This window comes from Aulonocara stuartgranti (genome assembly GCF_965226115.1).
Source record: "Aulonocara stuartgranti genome assembly, chromosome: 3".
Lineage (NCBI taxonomy): Eukaryota > Metazoa > Chordata > Actinopteri > Cichliformes > Cichlidae > Aulonocara > Aulonocara stuartgranti.
In genome coordinates this window covers 14413618-14432260 of record NC_138941.1, presented here as the reverse complement: position 1 = coordinate 14432260, position 18643 = coordinate 14413618, and the positions used below count along the sequence as shown (strand labels likewise).

Sequence of the window (18643 nt, the reverse complement as noted above, 5' to 3'; positions counted from 1 at the left end):
ATCATGATAATAAACTGGAAAATGATAATAATAAACTTAAAGCGCTGGGTCACCGACCCAGGACCATGACATCATCAGATTCTAACAACAACTAAACAACAACTAACAACTAAAAGCACTAATTAGATGCCTTATATTAAATATATCCAAGCCCAGCAATAATACATCTTACTATTGCTAATATTAACAAAACTAAAAAGGGTAGGCGATGTTATTTAAAAAATACAGTTCACCAAGTCTTAAAAAATAAAACTCAAAAATAGAATTAAAAAAGAAAATAAAGAATAAATTAAACTATCCATCCAGATCTTTACAACCAACAACATCAAATCCATCTTCATTGAATGGCCTAATTCTCAAATAAATTTGTAAAATAAAGATTAAAATAAGACTTCTCAATATAGCCAATATTTACAAAACTAAAACGGGTTGGCATAGTAATGAAAAAAAAATCACCAGCTCTTGAACAAAACAGATTTTGTCATGCTTTAAGCTTATTTGTTTCGCAAGGGACTGAAGTCTGTTTGCAACTAAACAGCTCCACTCTCCTTTCTCCTCGGTCCACTCTACAACAACAGTCTCCTGTTTACCTTTCCAAAAACACTCTTACAGAGTCATCCATATCCAACTTATTTGTTATGGACTTCTCATGGACCAAGGTCACCAAATTCCTCTTTCTCTTATGTTGCAAAACTAAATAATCTTTGCTAAAATCACACTTTGTGTCGCGTCTGACAGACACAAGTCCCCCAGTCGGCAGCTGGCAGCAGACAGGCTCACAGTGGTGCTTGTGGGATTGAGAAACACGTCTTTTCCAGACTGAGGCCACGTCCACACCAGCCCGGATAGATTTGAAAACGGCGTCTTTGTCTGAAAACACTCCGCGTCCACACTAGTGTTTTCAGCTGTTTTCACAGAGTTGTGCATCCACATTGAAAGGGTTGAAACTCTTACGTCCCAGTACTGCGCATGCGTGAAACGCAAGACGATTCGACCTGCCTCATTTCTGTCTGCCGCTTATTTACTTCCCGGCTCTTAGAAACGTCTCTTTGAAAAGCGCAGAGTTTTTTTAAATGGACTAACAATGAGGTGGAGTTGTTGCTGCGAGTAACACAAAAGTACAAAGTTGCAAAAGCGAGTGAGAATCATGAATCATGCAGCAGCCAACAACGGTCCAAGCGTGGGATTTCTCTCCTGGAAATGTGCACATTATCTTTTCCTTTCTATTGGTAGGTGGCACAGTGCACGTGTGGCAAGTAAGCAAGCTAGAAGACTGGCAATGCTGGGTATCCAGTTACAGAAGCAACACATTAACAAGAGAAGTCTGAGTAAAACCAACGTTACTTTCCCTAGTAACTAGTTACTCTGAAAGTAATGAGTAACTTGAAGTAACTGAGTTACTTTTGATATAAGTAACTAGTAATGTAACTAAGTTACTAATTTAAAGTAACTTACCCAACACTGTACATAACATTCATCAATCTTCAAACATTAAAGAAGGAAAACCTCTGGGGGACAAACCCAGTTTGATCCGGATGGATAATTGATCCAACATGTCTATTTAATCTGTTTGCCAAAATTTTAGTGGAAATTTTCACATCCAAATTCAACAAAGCAATATGTCGATAAGAGGAACATTCTGTTTCATCCTTTCCTTCTTTCAATAACAAAGAAATATTAGCGCACGGCGGAATGCTTGAGTATGGAAAGAATGCTTAAACATTCTCAATAAAAGCAGGGCCACCTTTTCAGAGTATTTTTTATACAATTCAATGCCAAACCCATCTGGGCCTGGGGACTTTCCACTGGGGAATGACTTAATAGCTTTCGAAACTTCTTCAACAGTAATATCTGAGTTTAACGCCTCTCCTGCAGCGTCATTCATTGTCGGGAGATCCTGCTTCCCAAACCAATGAGAAATATTGCCCCAAGATTTCGACATATAGAGCTCTTCATAATATTCTCTAAATCGCTCATTAATAGCTTTAGGGCTAATTAAAATTTCGCCTGATCTTGATTTTATTTTGTGTATAGCCCTACTAGCCTGTAGGCCTCTCAGCTGCCGAGAAAGAAGCTTATGGGGCTTATCTCCAAACACAAAATGCTTCTGTCTGATCCTAAATAGCTGATCTGTTACTTGACAAGATAAAATTGTGGTTTACTCAAACTTCCTTTTAATGATGTCTTGAAACAAAGAGGGACAAGAGGAGGCCTTGTGGTCCTGTTCTAACTGTGTTAATTCAGCTTCTATTTCAAACAGGCGTTTCTGGCGTCCTTTTTTTAACGAGGATTCAAAAGAAATAATTTCTCCTCGCATGTTTCCCATAGAATCGAATCAGAAACGTCTTGTTTATCATTAGTTTCCAAGAATTCTGATATTTTAGTTGTCATAAATCGGCAAAAGGATGTCTCAGACAGGAGTGACGGGTGAAAACGCCAGTTACCCTGTTGTTTCGTACCACAGAAGTCCAGGACTAAAGATCCAAGATCAAGATATTATGATAAGTTGAGCATACAACTTTAGACATCAATTTAGAATCAAGCAAAAAAATAATCTATTCTGGAGTACGATTTGTGCACTTGTGAAAAACAAGAGTAATCTCTACCAGTGGGGTTACACAGTCTCCAAACATCAACAGGTTAGTAGAACTCAACATATTATTATTCAGAACAGTCGAAGCGTTAAACAACTGGGAGGTTTGAGTGGATCTAACCAAGAGTTTATCAAGTACACAATTAAAATCGCCTCCTAAAATTACACGAGTATCAGCGAGACTAAGTAATAAATTAAATATTTGTTGAAAGACAGATCATAATTATAAAGCCAGGACGGTTTGCCACTTCATTTTACGCGTTAAAGCAGGGGTGTCAAACTCAAATACACAGTGGGCCAAAGTTCATAACTGGATCAAAGGAGCTTGCAAAGAAAAGCGTCTGGACTTCTTTAAGTTACTTGAAGACGTTTCACCTCTCATCCGAGAAGCTTCTTCAGTTCTGCACCAGTTCATAACTGGATCAAATAATCATTGAAAAAAATCTTCCTCCAAATATAACAAGGAATCTTTTCTTATGGACTCAAACATGTTTTGCTGAAAAACGAAATATGGAACAAGCAAAGCTTAATACTAAACAATATATAAAACTAATATAAACTTAATATTGCACACATGCAAAATCAAAATTCCAATTAAATAACAGATCAGTTGAAGTCATTTCTTAAATAAAAATTGCATTTGCAGCATTCTGAATTAAATTTTAAATTTAATTAAATTAATTTTTTTCATCATATTTTCCCACCTGTTCAGAAAGCTCCTGTTTTCTCCCTTTCTTTTTGCCACTTTGGGATTGGTAGCATGTAGGGATGGGTATCGTTTAGGTTTTATCCAATACCAGTACCAAACCAGTACTTTTGAAACGGTGCCGGTGCTTAAACGGTGCTCAAACTGGTGCTTAACGAATGGAGAACACAAACTTTGTCCAAAAACCTCTCATGTTCAGCTGTTTTTTGTAAAAAGATAACAATGTTAGCCTTTTCTGCAGCTATAGGGGCATATATGGTATCACTCTTGGCTGGAAGCAGTGCTTAAACAATGGAAAAACACAAACTTTGTCCAAAAACCTCTCATGTTCAGCTGTTTCCCACTTTTTCTTTGGTCATTTTAGCCTTTTTGGCCAGGGTGAAGGGAGTATCTGCCATCAAACAAGAAGACAGCCGCATGGTACAATGGTGTTTGCTAGTTCACCTTATGTGCATTAATGTAATAACGTGGTTAGCCTACTCAACGTAAATTACACACGAACAACATTAAGCTACTCATGCAGAGAAGAACACCTGCTGCTGTATCATCATCCTCATCATTTCTGCAACACTGGCAGGGCTAGGGGCCAGGACTCTCTTCTTCTTTAGAGAACCGGCTCTTTCTGCTCGGCTCACTAAAAAGAGCCGGCTCTTTCGGCTCCCAACTGGCTCTTCAGGTTGTTTTGTTGCTTTAATTAATTTATTATTAAAATCATGCACAAAAGGAATTTCTAATGTAAAAAAAGTGGTTACGTACAAACTCCAAAGAGCATGTACAAAGTCCAAAACACATTTCTAGCGTTAACTGAACTTCCAAAACAGAGCTATCGAGATCACTTAAATTACACAATTTAAAGCTGTGTTCTGTGGCTGTGATAAGATCCCCCGTGGGCAGTCCTTGGACTGTTTCACTGTGATGTTTTCTTTTCAGTGGTTTTAGTTTAGCTTCTGTTTACAGTGAGGACAAATGATTATGGTTTTCTTCTTGTGTATGCTCTGTGGAGGATGCACTCAGAAAAATTCATCTGATTCTGTCTCCCTGTTCATCTCTGTCCCTACAAACACACAAACGCAGTCAGGTCAGCCCAAACTATATAGTCGATGCTCATTACCACAGTATTGTTAAGTAATGCTGCTGCTTCATTTGGGCTGCTAACAGGCTGCAGACATTAGCATGGTGGTAGCTGTGTTGTAAAAATTGTGCTGTTTTTCACATCTTGTGGACTTCTACCTTAATAAAACAGTCAGTTTGAGATTTACCTGGTTTAGTCTGAGTTTGCTGAACTGTAAAAGTAGCTAAAACAAAGCAGAGCCTGCGTTACCTTTGACCTGCTGTACTTACTGTAGCTGTTTTTGGATCAGCTGACTGCTTGTGTCTTTTGCCTCTCGTTTCCAGAAGTGCACAGTTACTTACTGCAAGTAATTCTTCAAATACAACCCCAGTAAATTAAATAAACATATCCGATGTTAGATTTTTATAAAAGCTTGAGAATGGAGTAGAAACTGGCACGCTAAAAAACAAATGCGGCGTTGGACAACACAGACAATGAGGCGGTTTCCAGGAGAGCGGGGACTCTAAGTTTGGTTTTTCTTTCCCTTCCCGCTTCCTTGTTCAGACGCACCATCACACATGACTAATTTATCAGAACAGGCAGCAGCAACACTCACGGTGCCTGTAATCTGTGAGAGATGAGACTGTATTGTCAGCACACTGGTTTTTTTCCCTTATCAGCTTTCTTCTTATTTCCTGTTTTATGGCAGTTTGGCTTTGTCTGCATGTATGACTGTGTGTGCTGCCTCATGCAAACAGGGTGGGCTGCAGGGGTCACGGTTTGCTACACAGCGTAGCTCCATCAAGACGAACAAAGCAAAGAAGGAGCAGTGCCAAGACCGCTGAAATCAAAGACCAGGTTCAGGACTGGGCTTTGTTCCAAGAGGCTGGGTCCGTTTTGCTGGTGCAGGGGGTCTGAGTGCTGAAAGAAGTGTCTGGAGCCTTTGTATGCAGCATGTCTCCTCATCCCGCCCCTTTGAAGTCTGCTTGCTTTTGTCCTTTACATAACTTGATTGAATTTTTTGAACAGCTAATTCTTATGGATTTTGTGAGCAAAAGGGTGGGGGAGGGAGGAAGACAGAAATGCCCCCCACCCAGAATTCCACAGGAGAGCAACAGGAAGGCCAACATGATTGGCCACAGGGGAAATGACGGACACGAGCGAGCCAAAAGCATAGCATCCATGCACGTGTTTGAATTATGGCAGCTCTTTGCAAATTTGATGACAATGGCTGGGAGGTCGAGGATCCCTCTGCAAACAGAGGCCACGTACACTCTGGTGGTCTTCACTTTGTTGTCAGCTTCCCCGCTGGGAGAAACGGGAATGAGTTGAGGAGGAAAAACTATTCGTGAGCTGGAACCTGATTTTTTTTTTGTGATTTCATTAATTTTGATTATCTTCACTTTGCAGTTATTTCTGTGTGGGTCAATGTGCATATTGTATGTTTGAGGTGAATAAATGCCATAACGTGACACGATCTCAATTCCAAGAAAAGCTGGAACGCTCTAAAATGTAAAACTTCATATTTCCATATTTTATGGACAGTAGAACAAACGTTTCAGCTGAGATCCCTGCATGTGTATTCTGTTCATCTGGATGTTGCATTTTCACTGAGTGACCACATCACTGCTTCAGCCTCAGCTGACTGCAGGTCACATGATGACCAAAACGTGGTCATCATGTGTCTCTCTTCTGGAGAAGAGAGACACGTATGTGAGAATGCTGTTTGTAGATTACAGCTCAGCATTCAATACCATCGTTCCCTCGAAGCTGGACAGGAAACTGCAGGATCTAGGACTGAGCAGCTCCCTCTGCAGCTGGATCCTTAGCTTCCTGTCTGACAGACGCCAAGTAGTCAGACTGGGCAGCATCACCTCATCCCCCATCACACTGAACACTGGTGCTCCACAGGGGTGTGTACTGAGCCCTCTCCTGTACTCACTCTACACCTACGACTGCACAGCCACTAACAACTCCAACATCATTGTGAAGTTTGTGGACGACACTACAGTGGTGGGTCTTATCACCAACGGTGATGAGACGGCTTACAGGGAGGAGGTCAGCGCCCTGACCCACTGGTGTCAAGACAACCATCTCACCCTCAACGTCGCAAAGACAAAGGAGTTGATAGTGGACTTCCGGAGGTGCAGAGAAGTACACACCCCCATCACCATCAACGGCGCTGCTGTGGAGAGAGTGAGCAGCTTCCGGTTCCTTGGTGTACATCTGGCTGAGGATCTTACGTGGTCAGTACACATAAACAAAACAGTGAAGAAGGCGCAGCAGCGCCTCTTCTTTCTCAGGAGACTGAAAAGATTCGGCATGAGCCCCCGCATCCTCAGGACCTTCTATCACTGTGCCATTGAGAGCATCCTCACTGGATGCATCACCACCTGGTATGGCAACAGCACCACCTACAACCGCAAAGCTCTCCAGCGAGTAGTGCGGTGCTCTGAACGGATAATTGGAGGTGAGCTTCCCTCCCTCCAAGACATCTACAGGAAGCGGTGCCTGAGGAAAGCGGGGAGGATCATCAAGGACTCCAGTCACCCCACCCCATAAACTGTTCAGACTGCTTCCATCAGGAAGGAGGTTCTGCAGCATCCGGTCCCGAACCAGCAGACTGAGAGACAGCTTCTTCCATCAGGCCATCAGACTGTTGAACACTTCATAGACACCTCAGCTTCACTACTGGAACTTCAACATTATGCACTCCATACTGTACAGTAATGCCACTGTTTTGCACATATTCAACTCTGTATATTTTTATATATTTTATTTTATTATTTTTTTTACTATTTAATTTGTAAAAATGTGTATACACACACACACACACACACACACACACACACACGTAGAAAAACATTTAGTATACACATCCAGAAATGCATACACTATTATATATTGTACATATATTTATTAGTTTCAGGTTGGCCATTCTTGTATTTTGCTCGTTTGTGTTGTTGTGTTTTGCACATCTCTGTTGCTTGTGGGGCTCGCACACAAGAATTTCACTCGCATGTGCTGTGCCAGTGTGCCTGCACATGTGATGTGACAATAAAAGTGATTTGATTTGATTTGAAAACTAAACTAACAGTGGGTCAAAAGCTCTGTTTCATGGTCAGCAGTAGAGATGGCCCTGTCCCAACTTTGAGATGCATCGGTTAATATTTTATTAGCTTAGTTATCCAGCTTAGAGTAATTAACCATTTAACCAAATTGATGATAGTAGCATTCATTGCATCGGTCCTATTAGCACTGCAGTCCTCAAGGAACTGTGTTATTGATGTTGGATATCTTTATCTTTATCTGCAAGGCTTCATCTCAACGGATTCACGTCACTGAGCCAAAGTCTGATGAGTCTGTATGTGGCTGCTTGAACTTGGTTACTTACAAAGGGTTTGTAAACATGCAGATCGAGCTGCTACTGTGTTCAGTGATAAATCCGCTGTGCTAACATGCTTGTTTGTAAACAATATGCCAAGGAAACTCAAAGAACACTTTTTTAAATGAATTAATATTTATTTTGTTTACAATTTACGATGAAATCAGTCAGTTGCACTTGCTTATGTGTAGAAGTGAAGGAAGTGTGTTTTCCCCAAGAAGCCTGCCTTCACAGCTGCAGGCAGTGATACGAGTGAGGAAGGGCAGATGTGTCATCATGTGCAGAGGTTTGTGTGGAGGTGAGGGTGGGGTTTGGTGGGTGGGCAGCTTTTCACTTCCTTGGCCTTATGCCAGTGTGACAGTCGATGTCTCTGTGTCTCTTCTGCGGGAGGTTATTTTGAAGGTCTCCCAGTTTTATTGGAGGAAGTGTTTGCCGGACCGCTGAAGCGTTCTCCCACCCCTCGGTTCCATTCTTCCTTTGTACCCAGCTCCTCTCCCTCAGCTACATTTTCTCAAGCGAGAATGGCTTAAAGGAGTCTCAGTGGGGACTTTCCCTTTTAGTTTAAAAAAGCAACACAAAACCCTCGTGGCTCGTAATGAAGCCTTTATCGTGTCCACCAGAGATAATGCAGTTTAAATAAATGATTACAATAGCAGTAGCAATGGTAGCATGAAGGGGAGACTACAATGATCCTAGCACATGCTTCCACTATGCTGTGCAGATGAGCTCATTTAGAACATCAGCAGAAACATGGCACCTCCATCCCCGGGATGAAACATCCCGCTGTTTCCTGCAACACCCAAGATGATCGTCCAAGACGTCTTATCCACAAAGCAGTTGGAAAACCTGACGAGGGGTGGGGGGTGTTAATGTCCATCTAAGAGATCAGCCCACTGTGGGTGGGCACTCCACCCTTTTCCTGCTGAGGACCATGGCCTCAGATTCAGTTATGGAAGTAAATACAGAAGGTACCAATCCTCCAGCTGCAGGAACATGAAGGCAGTCCAAAAAACCCAAAACTACTTTTGCTTGTTTAGCTTGTAGGAAACGAGGGAACTGATTTTACCAGTGGCGCTGTCTGGGTCTCCAGGCTCTGAGTGCATCACTACAGTTTAGCAGCTGCACTACTTAAGTTTGTTGTTGGAACAGGAAGGTTAGTTTTAAGGATGCAGAACAGCTACTGTAATCTAAACAGGGGCCTCTGCAGCTGTCAGCCATAACGAAACGCACTGCTTTTAAAGCATCACATCAAAAACCGGTCAGATAATCACATTTTTATTAGTGCTATTAATGAGTTTATATTATTTTAAGGTGTAGTACAGAAGGGTGAAGCTGTCGGCCTGTACTAACAGCCAATAGGGGGCAATCAGTCTATTTTAGCTTCCTTTACGGAGGGCTGTCCTGTGACTGCTTTAACCAGGAAACAACATTTTACATATTTTTAGGCAAAGACATCGACTTTGGGGGTAACGATGGTCACAGAATCGTGGAGTAAGTCTGCTTGAACCAAAGGCAGGGCTTTGTATGCATCATTCACATTAACTTAATATAAGCAGTGAATAAAGATGAGATGAATCATTTAACTGTGGATTTCCCACTTCAGGGAGCTGTGCAGCAGTTTTAACATGCTACCACTAGGTGGAGCTAAAAGCTGATATTTTGAACTAATGATCAGAGGCTGCTGTAAGATGCACACAGCAAACATTTTGGGCCTGACACCACAATTTGTGCACAGTGTACACAGCTACTTCAGACGCACATACAAAAACCAGCTCATCCACATGTGTGCGATCTGCACATCATACAGAACATTTATAGTTCATTCAATCCTCAAAATACGAAATCATCCTCATCAGACTGTCACGTGTCCCTGTGGCGACTCCAAGAAAGGCCTCGTCTCACGCTGAGCTTTGATTTAACAGGTGAAACACATCCACACCTCAGAGTACCTGTTAACGGTTCCTCCTGCAGGTTTTGGGTCGGTTGTATGACTCCACGTGTTAGTGGATCTTTGTCTACAAACATCCTAAACCAACTGAACCCATGATCTGTGCTTAGGCAGGCGATCAGAAGCAAAAGCTTAGTGGGCAGGACCTCCTGAGAGGCAGCTCTCCTGTACCAAAGATGAGTGCTCAGCACAGGCGAGCAGCCATTCATGCCCTGCTGTTTAAACAACATTAAACAGGTTTTTAAAGCAGCCGACATGAGTTCATCTGGTATTTAAAGCTGGTAAAATGAGTTCACTTTGTAGAGCCGAGTAACAGGACCACAGTAAGATTAAAAAACAATGTCGATCATTTTGAGAATAAAGTCAAAAATCTTTTTAGAGAAAAACACTGAAATGTGGCGATTACAGTCGTTTTAAGTGCCACGGCTGCACTGTGAGCTGGTGAAATGCTTCAGGATCAGGTTTAGTTGCAATAACTAATCTGCACATTTCCACTTTATTCTCAGAAGGACCTTTATGTTAATGTGCTCCCTACACTCCTATGTAGGAAGGACACTTTCAGCAGGAGACAAGGCCAAAGATTTTTGTAAAGCTCCAGTGGATTCAAAGTTCAGAGTTTGCATAAAGGTGGCTTTAATAAAGACACACTTACAAATAAAGTTTTTTTAAAGCTTTAACTCCAGAACAAACTGGAGAAACTTCTCAACTTTTAGTTTTCAGACGACGGCGCTCTCAACTCAGCACGCTCGCCACGATGTGTCGCTTTGTATCCAGACCTCCTGCTGGATTCTTCTTCATATTTCACACGTCTTTGCAAACTGTGAGGTCGCACACAACAAAACAGAACAACAGAGATGCATCTGTGCGGACGCTGTTTGATCCCAGGGAAATGAATGAATCGGATATCTGATCGGAGACCGAAGCAGAGTAGTGTTACTGGTCAGACTTGTGCCTTATAGAGCTCTTCAAAGTCCTGTTTCACTTTTTTCCACCCAACACACACGCACACACACCTGCAAATTAAATTTAATAAATAAGACGTACAATGTTGTAAGGCAAAGTTGATCATGCACTTGTCACGATAAACAACAACATACATGGCAGCAGAATCACTCCCACCCACCAACCCTTCATATCAAGCTTTCAGATTGTTGCCTGCTGACATCCTGATCTCGTACATCTACCCCCGATTTCTGCAGCAGGGTGAACTCTTTGTTCGGGGGGGTCGAAGCAGCAGGCTGGACCCACTGTGAGGTTTAGACACGCCAACTACAGCTGGAACTGATACAGGACGAGTCAGAGGCTCGGATCCAGCACCCAACTGCTGTTTGCCTCAGGACGTCCCGAGATAGCTCTGCAGCTTCCTTACTGTACTTCTGTCCAAAGAGCAAAGGTCAAAGTCAAACGTAGTGTTTGTAATGTGGAAGTGTCCGGTCTCTTCAATCAGGTTTACAATCTGCAAGACAGAAAGTGAGAGTGGTGGGCACAGGCTGGGTCAAAGTAAAGTCTGCAACTATTAACTATTGTTCTACATTACTACTTCATCATTATTATTTCGTCTAAGGTCTAATATTTATTTTAAACAAGCAGATTTCTTTATGCAGTCATCTGCTGCAGGCACACCATGCTCTCAGCTGGCCAATCAGAAGAGAGCTTCGACCTGCGCTAACGTGTTTCCTCAACTGGTCGATTTAAACCGTGTGAATAAAATCTGAGATCTGAAAATCACTGAATTCAGTTTTTACATCTGACACGGATCCCAAGCTTTGTAGAAGTGGGTTTGTGTCTGATGGACGTATCGGACACTGCTGACATCAGCTCACCTGTTGCAGTATGTGACCTTCTCTTAGTGTCATTAGTCTTTTATGCAGCTCCACCAGCTCATCCAGGTAAACCTGAAAAGCACACAGCAAACACGGCTGTCATGATGTAGCAGTGGCTGATGGTAACAAACCCCAAGACATAAAAACACTTTCCATATTTCAGAATATTTACTAGTCTACTCCACATTACACGCACTGTTTCTAAAAACCAAAGACACTCGTTCTCACCTTATCACACTCCATGCTTTTGTCTTGCTTGCTCTGCTTGGTGGGACTTTTTACTTCCACTATCTGACAGACAGAAGAGCAAAGAGTCACCCAGGGTCACGCACACACCTGGATACTGTGGCTTTCAATCATGCTGCTCTAAGACATAAGCCAGTATATTACTGATACGATTACCTGGTTATTAGTAGACTTTAATAAGGGCGGGGCCTCACTGCACGACAGCGGGGAATGGGAGGAGCTGTCACTTCTGCTGCCATCACTTAAACTAATCCTAAGTATGAAGTCACAAAGAATAAAGACATTAAAACTGTTGTCTCAGCTGTTAGCTAAAAACCGCTAACAATGAAAAATCCCCCATGAGCAGCATGTGAGAGAGTGGGGACGAAGGACGGTCTTTAACATGAAGATGACTCTCGCAGAATCAGTGTCAGGGAAGGGCCTGCTAGATCAGGGGTGTCCAACTCCAGGCCTGCAGGTTTTAGATCTCACCCTGGGTCAACACACCTGAATCACATGATTAGTTCATTACCAGCCTCTGGAGAACTTCAGGACATCATGAGGAGGTCATTTATCCATTTGAATCAGCTGTGTTGGATCAAGGACACATCTAAAACCTGCAGGACACCGGCCATCGAGGCCTGGAATTGCCCACCCCTGGCATAGATGATAGAAAACCGGTCAACTGTTGGAGACGGAGACGATCTGGTTAAGTTATGCTTTTTGGCCAAGGTTGACGGCACGCCTCCACCAACAGGATGGTGGAGAGAGTTGGAAAGAGCTTACATGAAATACTTGAAAAGTTAGTAAAAGGCACGTTGAAAGAACCTTTAGAAACTGTCCCAAGCAATTTTAACCAAGATTTAAATAGCGGCTCTTCATCATTTTACAGGTTTGTTGTTAAAGGCTGGCTCTACTGCACAAACATGTGAGATACAAAGTAGCCCTCATAATAGCAATATCCTGGTTAAAAGGAATTCATTACCAATGTCTGCACACAGCTCTATGAAACTAAACTAGTGTGCGGTTCAGCCATTCGAAAAGCTGCCCTCGGGTTACTAACCTGTGCTGGTGGTGTGTGAGGTGTGCTGCTCGATCCCTGTCTGAATCCACGTCGTCGTTGTCGTCCTCTGAATCGTCGTCGTCGTCCGAGTGCAGATCCTGCATCACTGACTGCAGCGGGCCAAGCACTGAGTGGAACAGTTCAATAAAGCCTCAGTCATTGCAGTTTAAACCTCAGGAATACAAGCAGAAAGCTGCAGATTGTGACGTTGGTACTGTAAAGCTCAGCAAATGTGGACTGGTGATCTGACTTTCACAGGGAACATGCACACATCTCGAACTCTACATAGCTGACTTACAGCTCTGGTTTTCAATTGTTCTCATTGCTCAGGAAAACAACATGATTCTTTCATGTTCTTCAATCTCAAAATGATTTAGCAGCCTCTCTTACGACGTCTTCAACTTTCTGAACCGACTCAAAGTAAAAGTTTATAAACCAGGGCTGTGCCCGTTTGTTTACAGGCTCAAAGTGATACTTTAAGAAGATTTGTGGTAATAATGTTTCTGATCATTTACACAAAAAGATATTTTCTGCAGCATTTCTAAGTTTGATTAAATGAAGGGCATCCCATGATTGCTTCCAATGAGCTACTGTCACTGATGACACAGTGCCGTTTGCAGCAGCGTGAAAGTGGCACGGCACTGCAACACAGAATAAGTCAAATGTAGTACAGAAACAGGGTTGGTGTTAGTCGTAGTTTGGCCTGGAAACTTTTGTTAAACAGTAACTAAAGTAACTTAACCTTGTGACTCTTTAGGAACCTGCACAATATTTTCACAATAAAGCTGAAGACTCTTCTACCTGGGATGTTGGGTCATGAGTTGAGCTTTTTAACCTGCTGCTTTGGTCTTGCACCATGTACTGTATCAGTAACTTTCATCCACTGTTTGCTCTTCCTGTCACATGACGTCCTTCAGCCACACTTGGTGGAGTCATTTGTTTACATTTGGGTCACATGACACCAGCAGCTAATATCTCCCCACACACAGCCTGACTGTAGCGCACAGTTTTTTCACCTGAAGGGCTGAAACAGGTTCTTGCATATGTTGCAGAGCACTGTGATTGTTGGAGGTTCCTGAAGTTGCTCCACTGCAGACTGACACATGTGGCTCTCACTCCCAGACATGCCCAGGCTTGTCTCTTAATTGCATGCACTAGGGATCATAACCACCTGGTGTTGCTATAGCAATGATATCTCAGTACGACAGTTTTGTATCACGTAAGAATTTGTGTATGATTGCAGACAATATGATATACACAGCTAGTTAATGCTTCCACTTTACAATAATAAAGCTTATGGTTCATATTAGAATATGTAGGAGGGATCACTCTCCTCAGCCTTCCTGGGAAAGTCTGTGCCAGCGGGCTGGAAATGAGAGTTCGTCCACTGCAGGAGCACGATGTAGAGTGGCTACATAAGATGCAGGTTCAGGCATACCAGGCGAATTCAAGGTCTGGCTATACCAGCATGGTATAGTACCAAGACTCATTGGCAAGTCCTGCATGGGGCGTTAGGGACTCGGGTCCACCCACTTCCAACAATGGGCAATAGCTGAGCCCTGGCTGAGGAGAGGCATGGTCCGAGCCGAGGTCCGGCAGCTAGAGGAGGAAAGCACGGAACTGGGTTTACAAGGAATCTGGACATAGTGGGACCTGTCAAAGCAGACGATTAATTGGCTTTAACTTTGGAGCCTTTCCACATCTTAATATTGCTCCGCTTAGTCTACAAGTCAATGACGGAGGAGCCACAGTGCAGGTTATGTGGGGCGATGGCGCACAGGCTGGAAGAATGCAAGACTACTGTTAGCCAGGGAAGACAGAGATGGCGCCATGACCAGGTCCTGAGACTGAGCAGTACTGTGAGAAAGTAGCATCACACAACACCAACATCAGGTGGCTGGAGGACCCAACAGCAGACCAAAGAACCTCCCAGAAAAAGCCAACATAACAAACACAGACATCCAACAATGACTCCACAATGAAGAGCTGGATAGTACTGGACACCTACTGGCTAAAGAGGCAAACAGCCCTCCAAGAACACCTGGCAGCAGCTGCTGGCTAATCAACCACACACAGTGGTGCTGGACAAGGAGCAGAAGGCTGCAGTTGTGATAGATGTGGCAGTCCCAGCAGAGAGCATGTCAGGAAGGGGAGCATGAGAAAAACTGGAGGAAAACTGGAGCCAACGTAGAAGGTCAAGAACGAAGTGGTCCCAGTAGGAATGAACGCGTTAGGAGCTGTAATCCCTAAAGTGGAAGAGCCAGGCACAACATTTCTCACATGACCGGGTCCACTGCCAGAGACCTCGAGGTCGAGGTCACCGAGATTCAAACTCGTCGACGTCGTTAGCTTAAATCCTACGTAGCCTCGTTCTTGAGGTACTGCATGCACAAACCTGGCTCTCCACCCCAACCATCCGACCAGCGGGGTGATGACAATCAGCCTTTTTACAGCCGAGAGGAAAAACACAACATGCAGAGATATGTCAGGTTTTCATGATCCAGCCATTCATCCTTCCTTCAGTGGGTACTTCTTAACTTCAGTTCCAGACTTTCTCTTTGATATTTGGTCACATTGGGGCCCGATGAATGTAAAAACAAAGAATTACCAGATTTGGTTTTTTACCTTATTTTTGTTTTTAAGAAAAATATCAGCCACATCTGATAAAATTTTATAGAACAGCAGCAGTATAATGTCCTCGTAAGTGGATATCAGGCCCTTGTAGAGCAAAATTTAGTATTTTGGTCTAAATAACCCAAAATGTGATGTCCACATATGTGGACGCCCGGTCCTAGGAGGTTAACATGAGCATAACATTTTTCAGGCAAACGCCTCCATGTGTAATTAACATAGAGCCACAGTATTGTTACTGTTTTGTAATCAGCCATAGGCACTAGCACCGACTATTTTAAAGTGTTACTGTTACTAGTAAGCTAACATAAACTAACCAACCCAGTGACATCACATGCTGATGTCGGTAAACGTGTTATATAAACTTAAACTTTAAGCACTTACTTCTTAAATCGAGCTGCACAGACAGCGTTACCTTTGAGAGCAGGGCTCAGTGGTGTAAATTAGCCTTCATACATGTAGCGTTTCATGTCCACTTTAATGATAACAGCTAATTATCTCAAATCGTGAGCATGTTAAATTCCCACCAAGCAGGTTAACGATTATGGTAACTGTGTAACACTTCAGTTTTCTTTACATTGGAGTTTTGCTGAGTGCTGTGCATTGTTGTGAATGTCAGCTACATGTGTCGTAGTGAGGAAAGAGGTTGTGTGTCTGCCTGTGTGCAGGGGTGCTGCGTGTCAGCTGGAGGCGGTGAAACAACACTGTTCAATATCGATCCTGCTGCTAAGGAGCGTTTAATCCAAACAGTGTAGCAACCTTATGACAACCATACCACAGTCTCTACAGGGCACACAATAAGTGTTAGGCTACCACTGTGTACTTGGTGTTACGCTTGCATGACAACAGACTGTTGGACGCATCATTTTGCTTTCTTTGATTTCTACCAGTGAGTGTGATAAGTTTACCTAAAGTGATGTTAAAAACACTGTTTAAGCTTCACACTGCCAGACTGAATACTTCCACCTGTGTAACACAACAGTTGGACTCACTATAGTCTCGTCACATCCTGACATCACCCCAGCCCTGTCCTCTGTGCATCGTGGAAAGTGACGATGGGAAAACATTCAGACACTTTGTGCTCACGTTAGTTTTCCTCTCCCAGATTCTCCCAACAAGCAGCTGAAGATCTATTAGGATAATTGTTGTTATCACAGTTAATATTCCAGATTTATCTGATTACATCTCAACACCCCACCACCCACCCCCCTTTGTCCTGTGCTGTTGTTGATTTGTTGAAAAGAAAAGTCATTAACAAGTGAATTAAATTCTTCTACGGTGCTGCTGAGCACACGCATGTGTGCGAGGCGGCTGCTTGCTGGTTTGCTGAATGGCACTGAACACATGTGCCTGTACAGTTTAAATCAACCAGGACCATAATGAACCCTGACTCCCACAGACACTCAGGATCCACCTGCCCAGTAAGTCACCCGCTAACTGCAACTATCAGAGCCCTGACCTTCTGCAGAGACGAGTCACACTGAACACAGCAAGTGTCCCTGCTCTCAGATACAAAACCTGCCTTTAAAAGTTCAGAGTAATGAAATCAGCAGTTCTGATTCTAGAATTTGTAGTCTCACACACTTGTACACTTTTGTTGTTTTGGTTCACATCGGTTGATATTCTGCTGCAAACAAATAATGAGAACATTTTATAAACCTTTGAGTGTCCATCAGGATCCTGTAGAAACAGCTTCCATCTCAAACACTAAACATCATTATTTACATTCTGTTTATTTATTTTTTTAAAGTCCCTCTAGCACAGATTTCTTTAGCCGAATGTCTTTCTGTGTCTTCCATACAAACATTAAACATGCAAACACTCAACACAGCAACACTGAAAGCATTTGAGTGTAACTTTCATTCAAATCAAACTTTAGACACAATTACAATAATGGAAAAAAGACAATTTAAATAGTAATACACAACAACCACTGCAGAAATAAATAAAAGAAAACCAAACACAATCCAGACATGAATACACAAATATATTTAAATCTATATATTTATACATTTTAATATGATGTAAAAGAAAACAAATACGAAACCTATCAAACTACCAATATATAAAAAAACAAGACCAGAATCAGAGAGACTTTATTTATCCCCAAGGGCCAATTAACATACAACAGAGCAGCATGACGTTGAAGATAAGCACAATAAAAGTGAGATAATAAATACACAGAATATACAGTTTTAAAATTACACAGTTTTAAAATTAAAGTGACTGAAGGTGAATAAATAACTGTAAGTGACTAAAAGTGAGTAAAGTGTTGGTAGTATAAGAGTGTAGTTTATGTTTCTGGTGTGGGAAATGTTCTTATCAGCTGGAGTTAAAAAGCAGAGCTGCTTTGGGGACAAAGGTGGCACTCCTCCTCCTCTCAGTCCTGCAGGAAATGCAGCGGAGGCGTCGCCCAGAGGGGAGCCATTGAAATGCAGGGTGAAGAATGTGAGAGGGGTCGTTGATGATTTTGGCAGCGTGTCTAAGGGCCTGTTGATGACAACCTGCCAGAGTTCTGACAGGCAGGCCAATGATTTTAGAGCACACTGATGCTGCAGTCTGTTCCTGTATGAAGGCTGAGGGAGTGGGACCAGCAGCTGATGGAGAAGGTCATGATGCTTTCCAGGAAGGCGTAGTAAAAAGTCATCATGATGGGTGTGCTGACTCCAAAGGAGTTGAGTTTCCTAAGGAGGTTTAGCCGTTGGTTTTATTTCACATTCACCGATTTTCTCTAAGCTTAAGTTCACACAGCAGAGAAATTTGTGTCTGACTCAGTGACTGCAAGGTGCTGCGCAGGTCCTGTGGCTGCAACCCAAAAGCATCCCTATCAGAATCAGAATCAGAAAGGGTTTTATTGCCAAATGTTGAGCAGGTTTACAACATTAGGAAATTGCTGCGGTGCTTAGTGCAATCATACTGTCATAAATGCTTAAATAGATATAAAAATAAAAATAAGAATAAGAATTAAAAGTGCTAAGTAGATAGATATATACATGATATATACATGAGTGCAGGTGGTGATCAGTGCAAACATGGAATGATGCAGTGACACAGCGTAGGGTCATGTGTTAGTGGTGGGAACAGTCATACGGTTATTGTTCATGTGTCCGACAGCAGAGGGGAAGAAACTGTTCTTATGGCGAGAGGTTCTGGTGCGAATGGACCGGAGCCTCCTGCCTGAGGGGAGCAGGTCAAACAGACTGTGTCCAGGGTGAGAA

The 18643-nt window shown here is 42.7% G+C and overlaps 3 protein-coding genes across 6 annotated transcripts in view; all 3 read right to left on the bottom strand.

Moving 5' to 3' along the window:
- LOC309702569 (uncharacterized protein) overlaps positions 1 to 18643 on the bottom strand; it is a 1256944-nt gene that overhangs the window by 1122443 nt on the left and 115858 nt on the right.
- Positions 1 to 18643, bottom strand: part of LOC309702577 (protein NLRC3-like) — a 137481-nt gene that overhangs the window by 62040 nt on the left and 56798 nt on the right. The gene's annotated exons all lie outside the window — the stretch shown is intronic.
- On the bottom strand, positions 10694 to 16436 carry LOC309702609 (protein AF-9-like). 4 transcript variants are annotated; one of them, XM_082527240.1, is made up of 6 exons: positions 16418 to 16436; positions 12795 to 12921; positions 11909 to 12005; positions 11735 to 11797; positions 11507 to 11578; positions 10694 to 11139 (listed from the first exon to the last, which is right to left on the bottom strand). In XM_082527240.1, coding segments are annotated over exons 1-6 (483 nt in total). In that variant the 5' UTR covers positions 16419 to 16436; the 3' UTR covers positions 10694 to 11016. The 4 variants fall into 4 exon arrangements, with proteins under 4 accessions (XP_082383366.1, XP_082383364.1, XP_082383367.1 ...); XM_082527238.1 differs by lacking the exon at positions 16418 to 16436 and adding an exon at positions 14233 to 14290; XM_082527241.1 differs by lacking the exon at positions 16418 to 16436 and adding an exon at positions 13596 to 13770.